Source organism: Balaenoptera musculus, chromosome 11 (genome assembly GCF_009873245.2).
Source record: "Balaenoptera musculus isolate JJ_BM4_2016_0621 chromosome 11, mBalMus1.pri.v3, whole genome shotgun sequence".
In the NCBI taxonomy this organism is placed as follows: domain Eukaryota; kingdom Metazoa; phylum Chordata; class Mammalia; order Artiodactyla; family Balaenopteridae; genus Balaenoptera; species Balaenoptera musculus.
The window spans coordinates 64,263,985-64,286,491 of record NC_045795.1 but is presented as its reverse complement, the minus strand read 5'-3'; the positions used below and the strand labels follow the sequence as shown (position 1 = coordinate 64,286,491).

Sequence of the window (22,507 nt, the reverse complement as noted above, 5' to 3'; positions counted from 1 at the left end):
TCACCGTCTACCAGGAAACCTTGGCGGTAGGAATGGAAACCGTGGCGTGGGGAATGGAAATGGTGGCGGGGGTAATATTGGTGGAGGGAACCCTGGAGGAGGGAAAATTGGTGGAGGGAACCGTCCAGGGGGGAAAATTGGTGGAGGGAACCGTCCAGGGGGGAAAAGTGGTGGAGGGAACCGTCCAGGGGGGAATATTGGTGGAGGGAGCCTCTGCAGTGACACCCTCCTGGGGAAGAATGGTAAGCGAAATCTCCTGACACTCTGAAGCTGTGAACCAATAAAAACAAGTTACTTGTGGGAACTGGGTGGGGCCAAGACAAGACCCCTCCCTCCCCATCTTATACCCCATTCCTGGTGGACTCCAGGAATCTTGGAGCCCCAGTTCACCTCTGGCTGTAACCTTTGGAGCATGTATTTGAATCCCTATACCCACAGACATATGGGGAAACTGAGGCCCACAGATGGCAAGGGGCTTCCCAGGGTCACAAGCCCATCCCATCAAAGCTGGTCGGGAGCAGGGGCTGAAAGCACATTACTCTAGTCAGTGCCTCTCAGAATTCGGCACAGTCAGAATCCCCTGGAGGCCTGGTGAAAATGCAAATGGCTGGGCCCCATCCCAGAGTCTGATTCAGGAGGTCTGAGTGGAGCCTGGGAATCTGCCTTTCTGTCAGGTTTCTGGGTGGGGACCCCACTTAGAGAACCACTGCTCTAAGGGATGGTAGAGCCAGTACTGGAGGCCTGGGGCTCGGGTGAGGGAGGGGCCAGGGTAGGAGGGCCTTTCTCTGCCCTGGAAGGGGCAGCGGGTTATTGGTCCAAAGGGTGTTACACAACCCATCCCATTATCAGCTCCACAACACAGAAGGGGCCACTCACCTCATTACAGTTTATGTCAAATTGGTCCTTGGACTGGTCCAGGGTGACTGTCCCCACACACTGTTTCACCAGCTGGAAGGGGAGGCTCGAGGTCAAACTGGACCCCCTCGGGCCATCACCTCCCAGCCTCACCCTAGAGTCTGGAAATCTTCTCCGAAGCCCCCTGTTCAGATCCCTGGAAAACAACCGCCAGTGCCCCCAGCCCCCAGCCTCACCCCATTCTCCTTGAAGTCACACTGCTCCGGGGGCTGCTGGGTCGTCCTGGAGCACACGGTCTCCTTCACCGTGAAGCTTACAGGCTTTGGGGTGTCCGGGTCCTCGTCCTGGTCCAGGATCAAAGTGGGGTGACGAAGCTGAGCTCATGCTCCCTTCTCTGATCTGTCTCCCTGCCCCACCTAGACGGCAGCCTCTCCAGCCCCTCCTGTGTGCCTGGCCCTGGGCTTGGTGCTGGGTGCACAGGGGAAGGGGGCAGAGCCCACTTCTGGCCTCGTGGGCACACAGAGAGCAGGAGGGGACCTCAGACCAGCTCTGATGAGAACACCTTCCCCACGGAGGGGCAGAGGCAAGTCAGGGACCACCTGCAAGGAAACACCTTGTCACTGGAACCTCTAGGCTGAGCAGAGCCCTCCCTCATAGGGAGACAACGAGGAGCAGAGGGGACTTTAGCAGGGAGGCCACATGGCAGAGCCAGTGACCACCCTCTATCCCTGGAGCTCGCAGAAGGCCCTTAAGCCCGAACAGGGTGTACAGGGCGCCTGTTCCCACAGTAGAGATGCTAAGGCAGGAAGCCTCATGCTGGGAGGGGACCCAGCTCTGGGAAGGTTTCCTGGAAGAGGTGGGAGCCCACCTAGAGGGAGAAGTTCCTTCCTGACAGGAGGTACAGCCTGAGCAGAGGCGGTGACAGTGTGGCCAGGGCTGGCGGGAGACAGCCCCCTCCCCAGGGCCCTCCTGACTCACGGCCGTGGGAGGTGGGTCCAGCTCCAGGAGGCGGGTAGAGATTAGCTTCTGAGGACCGCTCGTTGAGACGATCCACAGCATGAAGCACAGCTTCCCTGTAGCTGAGGGCCTGGGCGCTGGCCGAGGGCACCACTAGTCCCAGCAGCAGTAGCCACAGTGGCCACCGCCCCAGGGCGAGGCTGGCCCTCTGAGTCTCCATGGTCCCCAAGTCGGTCTCCTCCCAGCATGCAGGACCGTCCTTTATGTCCCTCCTGGGCCTGATGCAATGGCCCAACCACACGTCTCCCTGACCTGCCCCATCCCTGATTTCCTCCCCGGCTGTGAGCTGGACTTGCCTCAGCCCCTGCTGTTGCCTCACGGGATTGCTGGGCAGTGGGCGAGGGAAGCCTCCTGTGAAGGTGAAGAAATGGTTTCTCCATCTCCCTGACAACATCTTGGCCTCTCCTGGGGCCCATGGGGAGTGTCAAAGGCAGGGTTGCACAAGAGCGTTGAGTCCTTCAGGAGAGGGAGGACCAGGCTCTGTCTTACGTCCCCTCTGCCTCCTCACTCTGGCCTCCGCAGGAATAGGGTAAAGGAGTGTATTCGGCACCAACCTCCAACTCCAGGCACTGCCTGGAACCCAAGCGGCACTCAGTTAACGTTTGATGAATGGATGACAGCACCAACCCCTACTAGAGTCTTACCCGCCCAGCCTGTCCCTAGGCAGACTTCAACCTCCACCTTCCTGTCCTTGGGTCCAGCCCTCCACCAGTCAGGGGCTTGGCTGCATCTGTCTCCTGTCCTGGATTCATCCACACTGTTTTCTGGGTCAAATAGTTCTCCACAGGTCCCCACCAGACATGGCCTGTTCCCCTGACCCCTCCTCAACCAAGCATGGGAGGGGTCATCTGCACTGGGACCCCAATTCACTGCCGTCTCTCACACTCCAGGCCACTGCAGGCTGGCCAGTCCTCACTGGATCCAAATTCACACTCAAGCCTTGTCTTCGACTATACAGACTCTGGGGACCCCCTCTGTCCTCCTGAAATGGCCCTTGACCAGTGCTCCCCTGATGCCCCTCTCCTGGGTGCCCTCCTGCCTCCCCCGTGGCTCCTGCTCGGTCTCCTCCAAGGACCCTCCTCCAAAGAGGCAGGGCTGGCACAGGTGCATCCGGGCTGCTTCTCCTCCCAGTCCTCACACATTCCTGGCCAAACCCCTTCTCAAGATACCAGTTATCAAGGACACACATCACTGGTCTGTATCTCTGAGCTCAAGACTCCATGAGTGCCCCTGGTTGTCCGCACTGGGCTGTTGGCTGCTGTTGGCTGGGTGCCGCCGCAGGAGCCCTGAGCTGAAAGCCTGGGAGCCCCACCTGCTCCTTCTTCCTCCTGAGGATACTCCCTCTGGCCTCCCACCAGCCCGGCCCAGCTCCTACCACCGTCTTCTCTCCTCTCAAGCGTAGCCACAGCCTCCGGACTCCACCTTCTCTGGTTCCAGCCTCTCCCCAGACCACTGTCCGCCCTCTGCACCATTGTCTAGGGGCTCACGGCAAGCACCGATGTGGCCATTTCCCCCGCTGCCTTGAGGCAGGGGCGTCAGGGTCTGGGTCTTGATGCTCCCTGCTGCCCTCAGCCCCTGCCCTGCAGGCCTCAGGTGTCAGGCTGCCCCATCCACCGCAACCACTCAGACAGCGCTGAGCCCCCTGCTCTTCCCCGTCTCTGCGCCTGATCCCTCTGCTTGCGCTGCCCTTCCTGGGGAAGGCTTCCCTGACCTCCAACCAGAAATGGCACCTCCTCCTCTTGGCTCCCACAGCCTCAGGAAGTCCTCTTCTGATTTGACCCCCAGTGGCTACCTGTCCAGCGCTGTGGATCAGACACCAGGCTGGGGGGGCCAGTGTGGGAGGTGGTGAGAACACAGCCAGAAAGATCATGGGCCAAAGCAATAGAGGGGCCACAGGCCAAGAAGGAGATTCTTGTACAGTTTTCTGGAGGAATGACCATGTAGTTGTGAGGCCTGGAGTAGCTCCTGGACTCAGCCTGCCTGCAGGACTCTTGGGGGCATGGCCAGGGCACCTCAGAAGGTGGCAGCCTGGATGGATGGCGCTGGTTGCACACTCAGCCTTGGAGAAGGAAGGAGAGCTGGGCTTCTGTGCAACCTGGTTTCCCAGTCCAGTGTTGCCCCAAGGGCCTCTTGGTCAAGCTGTGTCTTTTCCCCAAGTCAAGGGAGGAAAAGGAGGTGATTACAGTAGAAAATAATTCGCAATACACATGGTTACTGGGTATTATGAAACCCTCCCTGTGCATTCCTGTCTTTGGACCTTTCCATTTGCTCACACTTCAGACTCAAGTCCCCTTCCCCATCCTCCCTGCATCCCGTGTAGGGTCCTCTGCCAGGTCCTCACACTGCACCTCCTGTAATGTGGGGCCTGCCTTCCATGCCTCCAGCATCTGGCTTTCCTGGTTTAGTCCTCACAGCCTATCAGAGCGGAGGTCTTCTCAGGAAAGACATCACAGCCCTTGTCCCCAGGCAAGTTGCCCCTGACTCCACATCTGGTCCTTGAGAAATCCTCATGTACCCTTCACCCCAACAAACTCAGGTATGAGCCCTGATCCTACATCACCCACTCCTTTGCTCCTCTCAGCCATCCTTCCTGTCCAGACACTTCATGGGAAGAGAACTGGACCCTAGGCTGCTGTGTCCCCAACTGTGGGGACACCCACTAGCTCTCTGATTTGACCAGCTGATGAGTATAAAATGAGACCCACAGGCAATATCATTCCAACAAGGCCCCCCCACCCTCTGAAAAATGACAGACCTGGACGTGGATCAACTGCCCCCGACTCACCCACCACGCTCGCCCTCCTACAGGGACAAGGGGAGGGAATTCAGCCCCCGCTCCTGCCCTCTGCAGTGAGCAGGGAAGGCAGCCATGGATGCTGTGAGGGTGGGAATTTGGGTCAGGGAGGAAGGTCAGGACCCTCTGCTCAGGGTCAGCTTCCTCCTTTCCCTTGTACCACTTCATGTGAAGCAAAGAGCTGGGGAGGTTATGTCCTCCTGGAAAGCCCTCAGCCAGACTGGGATTTCCCAGGCATGGGCCTAGGAGAAGGAGAGCAGCTAGCAGGAGGGCAGCGCTACCCCACCTCGATCAAACGCCTAACCAGCTCCTCTCCGCAGCATCTGGGGCTGTGTGACAAGGTGAGCTGGGCCCAGGTGGAGGCTGAGTGAGTGGGTGCCTGAGCTTTGCAGAAGAGGATCAGGCTTAGGGCAAGCCCCTCCCAGAGGGGACTCTGGATGCCTCAGGTACATCTGAGAAGGCACATCCTCCCTCTTTCTTCTACCAGAACAAAGACCTGCAAACCCCAGGGTCTCAGGGTCGGCCTCCAAGAGGCCATGTGCTGCAAGTAGGAAGCAGGTCAAGCCTATCTGGACCCCAGCTTCCAGGAGGATGGAGTGAGACGGGGCACTGCACACGAGGCCCACACACCTTCACCTTCTTGGGGGGCCTCTGTGGTCCCTCCCCACAGCCTGGCTTGTCTTAGTGAAGGTCAATGCATCTGGTCATAGATGCCCTGGGAAGGCAGAAACTGCCCCTCCAGAGGCACTGAAGGGCTGTTCTGGGGTCCCCTTCTGCTCTGTATTCCCAGTCTCTTCCTTCCCTTCCTGGGCTCTCCCCTGCCCTCTGACTGCTCACGGCTGAGGGCAAGGAACTCAGGCATTTTCGAGGCAAGTACCCAGGGATATAAGTTCTCTCAGAATGGCTTCCAGGACCTCCTTCCTGTGTTGTGACAAGTGTGGAGTCACCACTGGCCAGGACAGGCTACATCATCTGCAAATGAGAACGTGGGGCCCCTAGTGCAAAATCATGGGAATTTTAAGACCTCAAGCATAAGTCAAATCTCCAAAATTTACAAGCAGCTCATGCAGGTCAATATCAAAAAAAAAAAACAACACAATCCAAAAATGGGCAGAAGACCTAAATAGACATTTCTCCAAGAAGATATACAGATTGCCAACAAACACATGGAAGAATGCTCAACATCATTAATCATTAGAGAAATGCAAATCAAAACTACAATGAGATATCATCTCACACAAGTCAGAATGGCCATCGTCAAAAAATCTACAAACAATAAATGCTGGAGAGGATGTGGAGAAAAGGGAACCCTCTTGCACTGTTGGTGGGAATGTAAATTGATACAGCCACTATGGAGAACAGTATGGAGGTTCCTTAAAAAATGAAAAATAGAACTACCATATGACCCAGCAATCCCACTACTGGGCATATACCCTGAGAAAACCATAATTCAAAAAGAGTCATGTACCAAAATGTTGATTGCAGCTCTATTTACAATAGCCAGGACATGGAAGCAACCTAAGTGTCCATCAACAGATGAATGGATAAAGAAGATGTGGCACATATATACAATGGAATATTACTCAGCCATAAAAAGAAACAAAATTGAGTTATTTGTAGTGAGGTAGATGGACCTAGAGTCTGTCATACAGAGTGAAGTAAGTCAGAAAAAAACAAATACCATATGCTAACACATATGTATGGAATCTAAAAAAAAAAAAAGGTCATGAAGAACCTAGGGGCAAGACAGGAATAAAGATGCAGACCTACTAGAGAATGGACTTGAGGATACGGGGAGGGGGAAGGGTAAGATGGGACAAAATGAGAGAGTGGCATGGACATATATACACTACCAAACATAAAATAGATAGCTAGTGGGAAGCAGCCGCATAGCACAGGGAGATCAGCTCAGTGCTTTGAGACCACCTAGAGGGCTGGGATAAGGAGGGTGGGAGGGAGGGAGATGGAAGAGAGGAGAGATATGGGGACATATATATATGTATAACTGATTCACTTTGTTATAAAGCAGAAACTAACACACCATTGTAAAGCAGTTATACTCCAATAAAGATGTTAAAAAAAAAAAAAAAGAATAAGTCATTACCAAGTACCAAGCCCTTCTGAGCACAGGGGCCTGTGTGACTGCACTGGTGACACATTCGTGACACTGGCCCTGCCCCCAACCCCAAAAATACAGTCATGGCAGGAAGAGCTCCAAGTACCTGCTTCAGGAGTTGCTCAGATGGCAGAGATTTTAATTCCCTGGGAAATACAACACACACTTATCACTTTGATTTACTGGTTCTCTGAAGTCTCCTTTAAGAAATAAAGAAGGGCTCTAAACACACACAAACATACACAAGTGTAGCAGCGCTAACTATAGCAACTCCCATTGCTCAGAAGGGCAACCAGGCCCCAGGAGAGCAAGAGACAAGGGGGCTCAGCAAGGCTGCGGCGGGGCGGGCACGTGGCGGGGCTGGGGCTGGACTCCCGGGCCAGTGCTCTTTCCATCGCCCACAGCACCCACAGCCGTCCAACTCTGGGGGCATCTGGAGCTCGTGACAGGGCCCATGGCCTCTTCTCCAGCCCAGTACCCCCCTGCCTCCAACCTGCTCAGGCCCAGTGGGACCCACATAGCAGGCTGCTTCCTGGGCTGGAACAGCCTCCTGCAGCTGCCCAGCCCAGCCGGCCTGACCTCCAGAGTCCTCGCTCCTCAGGACAAGCTCCCCTGTGCTCTGAGACACTGAGCGTGGCGTGGAGAGCTGGGTACCCGGCCCTGTGAGCTGAGGAAAGGAGGCTCAGGGGACTTCCCTGGTGATCCAATGGTTAAGACTATGAGCCTCCACTGCAGGGGCCGCAGGTTTGATCCCTGGTTGGGGAACTAAGATCCCGCATGCTACGCGGTGCAGCCAGAAAAAAACAAAAAACAAAAAAGAATAAGGAAGGGAAGCTCAGGATCATCCCAGGTCCTCCCACAGAATGGGCACCAGAAGCTGAGCCAGGAAAGACAGGAGCACCCGGGCTCCAAAAGTGCCCTTCTCAGCTTTTCTACAAGGAACAGGAGATCTGGACAGGGTCCGCTGAAGACAAATGGGAACTCCTCCAGAAAGTGGATCTTCTGCTCTCCTGGGGTCAGGACAGATGGGACAGGTCCTGGGGAAGTTGGTTCTGATGACTGACATGCCATAAAATGGTCCAGGGCACGGACCCTGAAGCCAGAGTCCAAGTTCAGGTCCTAGCTCTGCCCCTCACTTGCTGTTTACTTTTGGGCAAGAAGCTCCCAGTCTCTTTGTGCCTCCATTTTTCTCTCTGTAAATTTGTCCTTGGAAAGCACACACCTCGGGTGGCTGATCAAGGATGAGGTCTGATAAAGGAGTCAACCCTGGGAAAGAACTTAGGGAACCGGTGCTGGAGGGTGGACAGAGCATAACTGGGAGAATAATGGGCCAAAGTGTTAGAGAGGCTACAGGCCAAGAAGGAGATTCTTGTACAGTTTTCTGGAGGAATGACCATGTAGTTGTGAGGCCTGGAGTAGCTCCTGGACTCAGCCGGCCTGCAGGACTCTTGGGGGCATGGCCAGGGCACCTCAGAAGGTGGCAGCCTGGATGGATGGCGCTGGTTGCACGCTCAGCCTTGGAGAAGGAAGGAGAGCTGGGCTTCTGTGCAACCTGGTTTCACAGTCCAGGTCTTGCCCCAGGGGTCTCTTGGTCAAGCTGTGTCCTTTCCCCAAGTCAAGGGAGGAAAAGGAGGTGATTACAGTAGAAAATAATTAGCAATACACATGTTTACTGGGTGTCTGTAATCCTCCCTTTGCTTTCCTGCCTCTGCACCATTGCATTTCCTAAACCTTAGGACTGAGGTCCCCTTCCCTATCCTTCCATGGGAACAGGCAACCGGTTGTTCAAGGACAAGGTCTGATAAAGGAGTCAACCCTGGGAAAGACCTTGGGAGCAACTGGCCTATAACTGATGCTCCATAAAGAGCAGCTATTAGTATCAACAGGCCAGAAAGCCGTCCCCATGGCTACCCAGGACCTTAGACTCTGGAGTCAGGCAGATGTGTGTTTGAATTCTTGGTTTGCCTCTCACCAGCTGTGACTTCCTTGCAAATAGTCTGCTCTGGTGGAACTCTCAGCAGCAAGGGAGAGTGAACCCAACTCCAATGGCCTCAGAGAAACCCACATGGCTCCATTTTCCTGCAGTTCTCTCTCTGGGCTCTTGCTTAGAGAGAGAGAGAGAGAAGCAGGGGGAGAGGGAGCGGGGGGCGGTGGGGTGGATAAAGGAGCAGCATCAAGAGAGGGAGGATCTCTGAGGCCACAGTAGCTGTGCCCTGAGATGGTCAGGCTGGGCCCTGGGCACTCTCCCCACGCCCCCTCCTAACCCAACAGAGGACACACCAGCCAAGAGATGGGAGCAGAGGCTCCTGCAGAGGCTGCTGCAAGAGTGTTGTCACCACCTCGTCCCCAACCTGGGGCTCCCACTTTTCCCAGCTCCCCTCTATTTCCCCGCCCAGTCTGGCTGAGCCAGCCATCCTTTCCCATCATGCTCTGCACTTAAAACCCCCAACTGGACAAAGCACAGCCTCACCTGTGCTTTGACAAATGGGACAAATTCCATGTCCTGTGTTTAGACACATCCTCATGCTGGCCCCAGAGCCCAGGACTTCCAGGCAAACAGAGCAGAGTGGTTAAGAGAAGGAGCAGGGCCAGGGCTGAGCGCCCTGGCTTCTGGTCCCCCGATTCCGGCCTCTGCCCAACCTGCAGACCACCTAGGTCAACTTAAACCAGACTTTCACCAGCTGCCCCTCCTTCTCTTTGTCTGTAAAATGGAAGATTTCTTACAGTTGCACAGAAGGCCCTCCCTCCCCCATGGAGAAATTCCTCCCATCCGAAGTTCAAGGTGAGGTCCAGAGACTCAGTCTCCATAGAGCCTTCCCCGACTCCTGGGGGTAAAGGGGGACAGCAGCCGTCCACTCCATACCCAGCCCCCTGGACATGCTCACTTGGAGAAGCCTGGCACAGTGCAGGCCATTATCAGTGTCCCCCCAAGAAGTCCCACTTTTCAGGAGCCTCCCTCATGGACGCTCACTCATGTGCATGAGGACAAAGGAAGCAAGATGCGTCCTGCATCTTTTTTTGCCTACTTGGGGACTGGAAACCTTCCAGACATGTGTCGGTGGGAATGCTCTGTCCTTTCTATGTCCTAGAGTGCAGCCATTTAAAAGGAATGATGTGTAAACTCCACAAATATCCATCAATAGTGAAAGTAAACGTATTCTGGTATATTCGTACAGTGGAATACTAACTAAGCAATAAAAATTTGCCCAACTGTAATACATACAAAAACATGGTAGATTCTCACAAACATGTTGCATGAAAAAATTGTGCAGAATACAGTACATATGTTATAGTTCAATTACCTATGAGTTTCAAATCTGGGAACACTAACCTAACAGTTTCGAAGTCAGGGTCATGGATATGGGGAAGGGGTAGCAACTGGAAGGGAGATAAGATTTCTAGGTGCATTACAAAAATGTATACATATAGCAAAAACTCCACAAGACGTACACTTATTAGTGCACATTTGATATGTACATACAATATTTCAACTCCCTGGGCCTCGTGGGCTCCTGTCGTACTCTGACCACTTTGTAAAATCCTCAGTGCCCCTTGGCTTACAGCACCACGCCCACCCCACTCCCCTCCTGCACCACCACCTGGACGCCTTGGCTCTCTTCTCTGCACAGCAGGCACGACCCACCTGGGACGAGTGGATGAACTCTGCACAGCTCCACCGCCATCACAGGCCACGTTCCCTAGAAGCAGAGCCTCAGCTGGGAAGTGAGAGGCATCTGATTATTGAGGGGTGTTGTCAGGAGGAGGGAGGCGGAGGGGAGCAAGATAGGGCAGAGGAAGGAGCGGCAGGGACGTGTTCCACCCTGAGATGAGCTTCAGCCTCACCCACAAAAGCCTGGAACCACTGCTTTAGGACTGACTGAGGCGGGGGCTGGGCTTTGATGTCCCCTCATAGTCAGTCCCCATCCACAGGCTGAGGGCAGAGCGGACACAACCCCCCAGGCATCTCCTGGGAGGCTGTGAAGGCAGCTGTGAAGGGGACACCTGTGAGCCATTAGCATCCGTATTGCACATTTCAAACAGCTGGGGGACGGGGGGCAGCCGCCCAGTGAGGGGGATCTGGGCAGGGCACTCACAGCACCTGCTGCCCAGTGCCCCGCCCAGGGACCAACAACCCCTTGGCATTTCAGAACCAATGTAGTCAAACTGAACTGTCACCTCCCCCCACACTCATCTCATATCTACACCAGGACTCTGACCAGCCCGTGATCACGTTCTCAGAACCCACCCCCCGCATTGTCCAGCCTGTCAGGGAATCAACCTGCCTCATCCTCTCTGCAGAGACTCCATCCCAGTCTGCCCCACACGCTGCCAGCCTCTTGGGCAACCCTCCCATTCTCTCTTCTCTCCTCTCTCCGTGGCCACTGCCCCGGGGGGACACCTCCTTGCTGGGCCCCTCAGGATTCACCCCTCATGAACACACACCACATACACACACACACACTGAAGCCAGAGTGATGGCTAAGATGGACACGGATCTGCTCATCCATGTTAAAATCATCACTTGCTCCCTAGTGCCCTTTAGGACCTGGGTCTGTCCATCGCTCCACTCCTACCCGACCCCACCCTTGCATGCCTGCCTGGAGCACTGAGCAGAGTGTCACTCCTCGCTCTACCTTGCTGGAGCACCCTCATCTCCCCCATACTGGGCTCAAGTCCCCTCCTTTGCACGTCCATAACACTGTGGACATCACTCCCCAATGGAACTCACCATCCAGACTTTTCCTTTCGAGGACAATTGACATGCCAAGGGTACCATGGCCTGAGACCCAGTGCCATTCATAAAAGGGTCTGTCACCTTCTCACAAAGGTAAGAGGTGTCTAATGGTCAAAGAGCAGACCTTCTTACCAGTCAATCACTTTTGAAGGCACTGACAAGGCCTGCAGACCTCCCAGCCAGGGGCCAATTACATCTCCCGTCTCAAGGGCTGAGATGAAAAATATTCAATTTTTTTTGTTGTCAGTGTTCATTTAGGCATGTTCATAGCCTGGTCCATGGCATGGGAGGGACTTGAGAATGGAGACGATGTCCTGGACCTCTTGGCCCTGCTGCCTCACAACATGCCCTTCTGGAAAGAACAAGCATTCCTGTATTTTGCATGTGCAATCACATACATACACAGAAAACACACACTCTCACAGACATACAGACACACATACACACACACACACAGGAACATATAGGAGGCCTCCCATAGTTAAGGATTTGGTCCCAGTAAGTGGGAGGAGACGAGACAAGTAAAATTAAATAATGGAGGAATTTGCTTTCAGAATATTTTATTTTTCAGAGTCCGGAAGCTTGAGCCAAGGCAGACACCTGTAGGATTCTTCCATGGGCTCACAATTTACCCAAAATGGCCGATTATCGGGCCAGCTATCGGACCAATTTTCCGCCAAACTTTTCGGATCCTCTTAAGCAGCCGACTAAATCTCCCAACACTCTGCACCTGTGAACGAGGAAGAACCAGGATACTTGTGGGGATGGACCCAGGGGTAACACAAGACCGCTCCTCACCTGGACACCCCTTTCCAGGACCACACCAGGAGACTTGGGGCCCCAGTTTGCCCTCTGGCTATGACATTTGGAGCACAAGGTTGAATCCCTACACCCACAGACAGATGAGGAAACTGGGGCCCACAGATGGCAAGGAGCTTCCCAGGGTCACAAGCCCATCCCAGCAAAGCTGGATGGGAGCAGGGGCTGAAAGCACATTACTCTAGTCAGTGCCTCTCAGAATTCAGCACAGTCAGAATCTCCTGGAGGCCTTGTGAAAATGCAAATGGCTGGGCCCCAGCCCAGAGTCTGATTCAGGAGGTCTGAGTGGGACCTGGGAATCTGCCTTTCTGTCAGGTTCCCGGGTGGGGACCCCACTTAGAGAACCACTGCTCTAAGGGACGGCAGAGCCAGTCCTGGAGACCTGGGGCTCGGGTGAGGGAGGGGCCAGGGTAGGAGGGCCTTTCTCTGCTCATGAAGGGGCAGCAGGTAATTGGTCCAAAGGATGTTACACAGTCCAACCCCCCCCAGCAACCCCTGCAGCTCAGAAGGGGCCACTCACCTCATCACAGGTGATGTTCATTTGGCCCTTGACCTGGTCCAGAGTGACTGTCCCCACACACTGTTTCACCAGCTGGAAGGGGAGGCTCGGGTCAAACTGGAACCACCAGGCCATAACCTCCCAGCCTCACACCAGGGGCTGGAAATGGTCTCCAAGCCCCTGTTCAGTTCCCAGTGAGCTCTCAGCCCCCAGCCTCACCCCATTCTCCTTGAAGTCACACTGCTCCGGGGGCTGCTGCGACGTCCTGGGGCACACGGTCTCCTTCACCGTGAAGCTTACAGGCTTTGGGGTGTCCGGGTCCTCGTCCTGGTCCAGGATCAAAGTGGGGTGATGAAGCTGAGCTCATGCTCCCTTCTCTGATCTGTCTCCCTGCCCCCACCTAGACGGCAGCCTCTCCAGCCCCTCCTGTGTGCCTGGCCCTGGGCTTGGTGCTGGGTGCACAGGGGAAGGGGACAGAGCCCACTTCTGGCCTCGTGTGCACACAGAGAGCAGGAGGGGACCTCACACCAGCTCTGATGAGAACACCTTCCCCACGGAGGGGCGGAGGCAAGTCAGGGACCACTTGCAAGGAAACACCTTGTCACTGGAAACTCGAGGCTGAGCAGAGCCCTCCCTCATAGGGAGACAACGAGGAGCAGAGGGGACTTTAGCAGGGAGGCCACATGGCAGAGCCAGTGACCACCCTCTATCCCTGGAGCTCGCAGAAGGCCCTTAAGCCCGAACAGGGTGTACAGGGCGCCTGTTCCCACAGTAGAGATGCTAAGGCAGGAAGCCTCATGCTGGGAGGGGACCCAGCTCTGGGAAGGTATCCTGGAAGAGGTGGGAGCCCACCTAGAGGGAGAAGTTCCTTCCCGGCAGGAGGTACAGCCTGAGCAGAGGCGGTGACAGCGTGGCCAGGGCTGGCGGGAGACGGCCCCTCCCCAGGCCCCTCCTGACTCACGGCCTTGGGAGGTGGGTCCAGCTCCAGGAGGCGGTAGAGATTAGCTTCTGAGGACTGCTCGTTGAGGCGATCCACAGCACGGAGCACAGCTTCCCTGTAGCTGAGGGCCTGGGCGCTGGCCGAGGGCACCACTAGTCCCAGCAGTAGCCACAGTGGCCACCGCCCCAGGGCGAGGCTGGCCCTCTGAGTCTCCATGGTCCCCAAGTCGGTCTCCTCCCAGCATGCAGGACCGTCCTTTACGCCCTCCTGGGCCTGATGCAATGGCCCAACCACTTGTCTCCCTGACCTGCCCCATCCCTGATTTCCTCCCCGGCTGTGAGCTGGACTTGCCTCAGCCCCTGCTGTTGCCTCACGGGATTGCTGGGCAGTGGGCGAGGGAAGCCTCCTGTGAAGGTGAAGAAATGGTTTCTCCATCTCCCTGACAACATCTTGGCCTCTCCTGGGGCCCATGGGGAGTGTCATAGGCAGGGTTGCTCAAGAGCGTTGAGTCCTTCAGGAGAGGGAGGACCAGGCTCTGTCTTACGTCCCCTCTGCCTCCTCACTCTGGCCTCCGCAGGAATAGGGTAAAGGAGTGTATTCGGCACCAACCTCCAACTCCAGGCACTGTCTGGAACCCAAGCGGCACTCAGTTAACGTTTGATGAATGGATGACAGCACCAACCCCTACTAGAGTCTTACCCGCCCAGCCTGTCCCTAGGCAGACTTCAACCTCCACCTTCCTGTCCTTGGGTCCAGCCCTCCGCCAGTCAGGGGCTTGGCTGCATCTGTCTCCTGTCCTGGATTCATCCACACTGTTTTCTGGGTCAAATAGTTCTCCACAGGTCCCCACCAGACATGGCCTGTTCCCCTGACCCCTCCTCAACCAAGCATGGGAGGGGTCATCTGCACTGGGACCCCAATTCACTGCCGTCTCTCACACTCCAGGCCACTGCAGGCTGGCCAGTCCTCACTGGATCCAAATTCACACTCAAGCCTTGTCTTCGACTATACAGACTCTGGGGACCCCTCTGTCCTCCTGAAATGGCCCTTGACCAGTTCTCCCCTGATGCCCCTCTCCTGGGTGCCCTCCTGCCTCCCCCGTGGCTCCTGCTCGGTCTCCTCCAAGGACCCTCCTCCTAAGAGGCAGGGCTGGCACAGGTGCATCCGGGCTGCTTCTCCTCCCAGTCCTCACACACTCCTGGCCAAACCCCTTCTCAAGATACCAGTTATCAAGGACACACATCACTGGTCTGTATCTCTGAGCTCAAGACTCCCATGAGTGCCCCTGGTTGTCCGCACTGGGCTGTTGGCTGCTGTTGGCTGGGTGCCGCCGCAGGAGCCCTGAGCTGAAAGCCTGGGAGCCCCACCTGCTCCTTCTTCCTCCTGAGGACACTCCCTCTGGCCTCCCACCAGCCCGGCCCAGCTCCTACCACCGTCTTCTCTCCTCTCAAGCGTAGCCACAGCCCTCCGGACTCCACCTTCTCTGGTTCCAGCCTCTCCCCAGACCACTGTCCGCCTCCGCACCATTGTCTAGGGGCTCACGGCAAGCACCGATGTGGCCATTTCCCCCGCTGCCTTAGGCAGGGGCGTCAGGGTCTGGGTCTTGATGCTCCCTGCTGGCCCTCAGCCCCTGCCCTGCAGGCCTCAGGTGTCAGGCTGCCCCATCCACCGCAACCACTCAGACAGCGCTGAGCCCCCTGCTCTTCCCCGTCTCTGCGCCTGATCCCTCTGCTTGCGCTGCCTTCCTGGGAAGGCTTCCCTGACCTCCAACCAGAAATGGCACCACTCCTCCTCTTGGCTCCCACAGCCTCAGGAAGGCTCTTCTGATTTGACCCCAGTGGCTCCTGTCCAGTGGCTGTGGATCAGACACCAGGCTGCGGGGGCCAGTGTGGGAGGTGGTGAGAACACAGCCAGAAAGATCATGGGCCAAAGCAATAGAGGGGCCACAGGCCAAGAAGGAGATTCTTGTACAGTTTTCTGGAGGAATGACCATGTAGTTGTGAGGCCTGGAGTAGCTCCTGGACTCAGCCGGCCTGCAGGACTCTTGGGGGCATGGCCAGGGCACCTCAGAAGGTGGCAGCCGTGGATGGATGGCGCTGGTTGCACACTCAGCCTTGGAGAAGGAAGGAGAGCTGGGCTTCTGTGCAACCTGGTTTCACAGTCCAGGTGTTGCCCCAGGGGCCTCTTGGTCAATTTGTGTCCTTCCCCCAGGTCAAGGAAGAAAAGGAGGTGATTACAGTAGAAATAATTAGCAATTCACATGGTTACTGGGTGTCTGTAATCCTCCCTTTGCTTTCCTGCCTCTGCACCATTGCATTTCCTAAACCTTAGGACTGAGGTCCCCTTCCCTATCCTTCCATGGGAACAGGCAACCGGTTGTTCAGGACAAGGTCTGATAAAGGAATCAACCCTGGGAAAGACCTTGGGAGCAACTGGCCTATAACTGATGCTCCATAAAGAGCAGCTATTAGTATCAACAGGCCAGAAAGCCGTCCCATGGCTACCCAGGACCTTAGACTCTGGAGTCAGGCAGACGTGTGTTTGAATTCTTGGTTTGCCTCTCACCAGCTGTGACTTCCTTGCAAATACTACTGCTCTGGTGGAACTCTCAGCAGCAAGGGAGAGTGAACCCAACTCCAATGCCTCAGAGAAACCCACATGGCTCCATTTTCCTGCAGTTCTCTCTCTGGGCTCTTGCTTAGAGAGAGAGAGAGAGAAGCAGGGGGAGAGGGGAGCGGGGGGCGGTGGGGTGGATAAAGGAGCAGCATCAAGAGAGGGAGGATCTCTGAGGCCACAGTAGCTGTGCCCTGAGATGGTCAGGCTGGGCCCTGGGCACTCTCCCACGCCCCCTCCTAACCCACAGAGGACACACCAGCCAAGAGATGGGAGCAGAGGCTCCTGCAGAGGCTGCTGCAAGAGTGTTGTCACCACCTCGTCCCCAACCTGGGGCTCCCACTTTTCCCAGCTCCCCTCTATTTCCCCGCCCAGTCTGGTTGAGCCAGCCTTCCTTCCCCATCATGCTCTGCACTTAAAACCCCCAAATGGACAAAGCACAGCCTCACCTGTGTTTAGACACATCCTCATCCCGGCCCCAGAGCCCAGGACTTCCAGGCAAACAGAGCAGAGTGGTTAAGAGAAGGAGCAGGGCCAGGGCTGAGCGCCCTGGCTTCTGGTCCCCCGGTTCTGGCCTCTGCCCAACCTGCTGACCACCTAGGTCAACTTAAACCAGAACTTTCACCAGCTGCCTGCCCCTCCTTCTCTTTGTCTGTAAAATGGAAGATTTCTTACAGTTGCACAGAAGGCCCTCCTCTCCCCCATGGAGAAATTCCTCCCATCCGAAGTTCAAGGTGAGGTCCAGAGACTCAGTCTCCATAGAGCCTTCCCCGACTCCTGGGGGTAAAGGGGGACAGCAGCCGTCCACTCCATACCCAGCCCCCTGGACATGCTCACTTGGAGAAGCCTGGCACAGTGCAGGCCATTATCAGTGTCCCCCCAAGAAGTCCCACTTTTCAGGAGCCTCCCTCATGGACGCTCACTCATGTGCATGAGGACAAAGGAAGCAAGATGCGTCCTGCATCTTCTTTTTGCCTACTTGGGGACTGGAAACCTTCCAGACATGTGTCGGTGGGAATGCTCTGTCCTTTCTATGTCCTAGAGTGCAGCCATTTAAAAAGAATGATGTGTAAACTCCACAAATATCCATCAATAGTGAAAGTAAATGTATTCTGGTATATTCGTACAGTGGAATACTAACTAAGCAATAAAAATTTGCCCAACTATAATACATACAAAAACATGGTAGATTCTCACAAACATGTTGCATGAAAAAATTGTGCACAATACAGTATATATGTTTTTGTTTGTTTGTTTGTTTTTGACTACAATTTCTGCCCTAGAAATTAAATTTCTAAGACATAGTTCGTCATGTGTGCAACACTGTCTACATGAGAACATTTGGAGCAGTATTTCTTTTTTTTTAATTTATTTATTTTATTTTATTTTATTTATTTATTTTTGGCTGTGTTGGGTCCTCGTTGCTGCACGCGGGCTTTTCTCTGGTTGCGGTGCGTGGGCTTCTCAGTGCAGTGGCCTCTCTTGTTGCGGAGCACGGGCTCTAGGATGCGGTTTCAGTAGTTGTGTCTCGCGGGCCCTAGAGCGGAGGCTCAGTAGCTGTGGCGCACAGGCCTAGTTGCTCCGCAGCATGTTGGGATTCTCCTGGACCAAGGCTCGAACCCTGTCCCCTGCATTACCAGGCGGATTCTTAACCACTGCGCCACCGCGGAAGCCCCTACAGTATATATGTTATAGTTCAGTTTTCTATGAGTTTCAAATTCTGACAACACTAATCTAAGGGTTTCAAAGTCAGGGTCATGGTTATGGGGAAGGGGTAGCAACTGGAAGGGAGATAAGATCTCTAGGTGCATTACAAAAATGTATACATACAGCAAAAACTCCACAAGACGTACACTTATCATTAGTGCAACATTTGATATGTACATACAATATTTCAACTCCCTGGGCCTGGTGGGCTCCTGTCCTACTCTGACCACTTGTAAAATCCTCAATGCCGCTTGGCTTACAGCACCACGCCCACCCCACTCCCCTCCTGCACCACCACCCTGGACGCCTCGGGCTCGTCTCTCTTCTCTGCACATCAGGCCCCGCACCTGACCCACCTGGGACGAGTGGATGAACTCTGCACAGCTCCACCGCCATCACAGGCCACGTTCCCAGAAGCAGAGCCTCAGCTGGGAAGTGAGAGGCATCTGATTTATTGAGGGGTGTTGTCGGGAGGAGGGAGGTGGAGGGGAGCAGGATAGGGCAGAGGAAGGAGCTGAGCAGGGACGTGTTCTAACCCTGAGACGAGCTTCAGCCTCACCCACAAAAGCCTGGAACCCCTGCTTTAGGACTGACTGAGACGGGGGCTGGGCTTTGATGTCCCCTCATAGTCAGTCCCCATCCACAGGCTGAAGGCAGAGCGGACACAACCCCCCAGGCATCTCCTGGGAGGCTGTGAAGGCAGCTGTGAAGGGGACACCTGTGAGCCATTAGCATCCGTATTGCACATTTCAAACAGCTGGGGGACGGGGTGTAGCCGCCCAGTGAGGGGGACCTGGGCAGGGCACTCACAGCACCTACTGCCCAGTGCCCCACCCAGGGACCAGCATCCCACTGGCACCTAAGAACCATGTGGTCAAAACCGAAGTATCACATCCCCCAACTCTCATCTCATACCTACACCAGGACACTGACCAGCCCAGTACCAGGCTCTCAGAACCCACCACCTACATTGTCCAGCCTGTCAGGGAATCAACCTGCTTCATCGTCTCTGCAGTGACTCCATCCCAGTCAGCCCAACACTCTGCCAGCCTCTTGGGCAACCCTCCTTCCATTCTCTCTTCCCTCCTCTCCCCTTGGCCACTGCATGGGGGGACACATCCTTGCTGGGCCCCTCATGATTCACCCTTCGTGGACACACCACACACACACACACACACACTGAAGCCAGGGTGATGGCTAAGATGGACAGGGATGTGCTCTCCCCGTGCTAAAATCATCACTGGTTCCCTAGTGCCCCTTAGTACCTGGGTTTGTCCATCTCTCCACTTCCACACTGACCCACCCCTTGCATGCCTCACTTGCGCACTGAACTGAGTGTCACTTCTCACTTCTACTGTGCCGGTCACTGTGACTTTCGCCTAAGCAGTTTCCTCCTCCTAGGAACACTCTCCTTTCCCCATGCTGGGCTGGGGTCCACTCAATTCCATGCTTATAAAACTGCGGGCATTACTTGCCTATGGAACTCACCATCCAGATGTCTACTGTTAGGAGAATTGACAAGCCAGGGTACCATGACTTGATGCTCCAGGGAATCCATGAAAGGGTCCGATACTTGATTTCTCAGGTAAGTGGTCCTATGATACTCTCACCAGTCAATCACTTTAGAAGGCTCTGGCAAGGCATGCAGACTTCCAATCTCAGGCTCAGATGAAATGAAATGTAAGCATCCATTCCTTTCTGGTATCATTTGTCATGTATGCATGTTGAGGGCCTAGTCCCTGCAAGGGACATCTGGCCAACATCCATGTAAAATATGAAAGTGTTACTAAGAGGGGGTCCGGTTGCTCGCCGCTCTGAAGCTGATAAAGAGCCTAGGTTGGGGACTTCCCTGGTGGCACAGTGGTTAAGAATCCCCCTGCCAATGCAGGGAACACAGGTTCGAGCCCTCGTCCGGGAAGATGCCACATGCCACAGAGCAACAAGGCCCGGGTGCCACAACTATTGAAGCCCGCACGCCTAGAGCCCGTGCTCTGCAACAAGAGAAGCCACCGCGATGAGCAGCCTGCGCACCGCAACCAAGAGTGGCCCCCGCTCGCTGCAATTGGAGAAAGCCCGCGCGCAGCAACAAAGACCCAACGCAGCCAAAAATAAAATAAATAAATAAATAAGTTTATACCAGAAAAAAAAAAAAAAAGAGAGAGAGAGAGAGAGAGACTAGGTTGGTGGAAAGGAACGTTTGCTCAGAGGTGGTAAGGGGAGTAGGGGGACTCCTGTCCAAAGGCTGAATGACCCTTCCACTGCCAATCAGTGGGCAAGAGCTTTTATAAGCGGAGGGAGGAGGCTACATGCAGAAATAGCACGGTCAACTCTGACACTCATCTTGAAATTGCTCATGTGGTGATCTGACCAGTGTCATCTTGCTTGTTTTAAGTACAGTTAATCTTCAGTTCCAGGGCTGCTTAGTTTCCATTTCTTTGAGGCCAGTTCTTGGAATTGTGGCAGCTTATGTCATGGCTACAGCCTGGTCATCATGTAGTTAACTTCTTCCACCTGGTGGGGTTTCAGTATCTACAAAACAGCTCACAGGATATGGCTCAGAACATTATCTATAGCCCTTGAGGAGGAACGAAAGGTCCTTGAATTTGCTGAATGACTAAACTATTATTATTTGGTCTTGTTGAACTGTTTTCCTTTCTTTCTGCATTTTCTCACTTCTTTGAATAAACTTCTTCTCTGGCTAAAGCTTTTTTCACAGGCAAAAGGCAAGTGGAGGACATGGTGGGGAAGGACCATAGGGTCTTGCTTCATTTCAAAAGGACAAGGCAGGGCTGAGGATAGAGAAGGGATGCCATGGAAGCAGGAAGGGCAATCATGAGGGACAATTGGAAACAGATGTGATCAACACAGACCCCATAGCATCCTGATGAGTGATCCCTCTCTCAGGGTGGGCAGTGATGTACCAGCTATGACAAAAATGATAGGTAACATTTGCTGATTTCCATGATGGAAATACTTCCACCAAGGCCAATTTCAAGCTACCAAGAGTTTAACAACGAGCTCAAAAAATCCTGACCATTTAAACAATTGGCACTGGCAAGCCTGTATCCTCTGGCACAGACACAACACAGCCCCCTGGGTGTCCTCTGTAAAGTTTCCTCCCTCAACTTGGGTTGATGTAGAGTGAGAAGCAGGAGGTTCCTCTAGCCTGCCTGAATCAGCCCCACCTGCTCACCAAGAGGAGACAAGCCTGACAGGTAACAAAGTAAATGCTCTGTGAGATCCTGTCCTCTGTCCCTCTCAGAGAGGGGAATCTGTGTCTTGGTTCAGGTTGGCCCACAAGCAGACCTAAGACAAGCATTTAGTGGAAGTAGTTTGTTTGGGAGGTGATTCCAGAAAGCTCCAGCACGAATGTAGAGAAGGGAGACAGGGCAGGACCCGAGTCAGAAGAGGACATGTCAATGAACAGGTCACAGAAGTGGGCAACAGGGGCTCAAGCCAGCTGGGGACCTCAGGGGGAGGTGTGACACGTCTGGGAGTGGGCCCCCCAAGGAGTGAGGAAGAGGAGGTATTTTTCCACTAAGTCCCCCCAGTGGTTGGTTGAGGCTGCTCCCTGGGTTCAAACTCCCCAATGTTTCCAGTCTGCCCCAGAGCAAAGGTCAGCTAGAGAATGAGGAGGAGACAGGATGTGCACAGTGTCTGAAACACCCAGGCACACAGAGATGTGACCCGTGTGTCACTCTGTGTGTCTCTCACATTCATGCAGAGCTGTTCACCCAGATGAGCAGCATGCTTGTTTTTAATGGTGCAAATTTTTGTACCATGTGATCCCTACACACAAGCCCACCACAGAAATCTGAGACCCAGCTGAAGAAACAGTGATGTGTTCAATGCCAGAGGAAAAGCCAGGAGGGGTAGGCTTTCCCAGGCTTCAGATTGTCAAGGAGAAGTGGAACGCTATGGGCATTGTACCTGTAGGCTTAGCCCTGAGACTGAACTGCGTCTCTGTGAGTGTTTAACAACTGCCTGGCCCCTCCGGACTGTCACCTCCATGTGAGCAGGGACAGCATCCCCACCAGCACTGCACACAGAGCAGGTCTCCTTAAGTCCCTACTGGGGGTTGGAGGAGGAGGGCAGAGGCGTGTGAAGGGCATGGGAGGGACCCGAGAATGGAGACGCTGTGCTGGACCTCTTGGCCCTGCTGCCTCTCCCCATGCCCGCCTGGAAGGAACAGCTGCCTCACCCATGACTGTATTTACAGGAGTTATCACACACACACACCCCTAAGTTGGAAGAGGGGAGACAATTGAAATTGAAGGCTGGAGGGAGTTGTTTTCATAAGATTTTACTTTTCAGATGCTGACTCAGGGTGAAGCAGACTCTAAGAACTCTTCCCTGGCCTTCCGATTCACCAAAAGCTCTCTTGGGGGAGTTATCTGCATGTTGTTCACCGT

The 22,507-nt window shown here is 54.5% G+C and overlaps 1 protein-coding gene and 1 pseudogene across 1 annotated transcript; both read right to left on the bottom strand.

Annotated features, from left to right (window-relative positions):
- Window positions 1-2,040, bottom strand: LOC118904277 (annotated as a pseudogene).
- Window positions 2,041-12,145: 10,105 nt separating this feature from the next.
- On the bottom strand, window positions 12,146-13,991 carry LOC118903786 (cathelicidin-6-like). Its single transcript, XM_036869231.1, has 4 exons — window positions 13,797-13,991; window positions 13,055-13,162; window positions 12,857-12,928; window positions 12,146-12,247 (listed from the first exon to the last, which is right to left on the bottom strand). Exons 1-4 carry the CDS (start codon window positions 13,989-13,991, stop codon window positions 12,146-12,148), a joined length of 477 nt encoding a protein of 158 aa, XP_036725126.1.
- Between the last annotated feature and the right edge of the window lie 8,516 nt (window positions 13,992-22,507).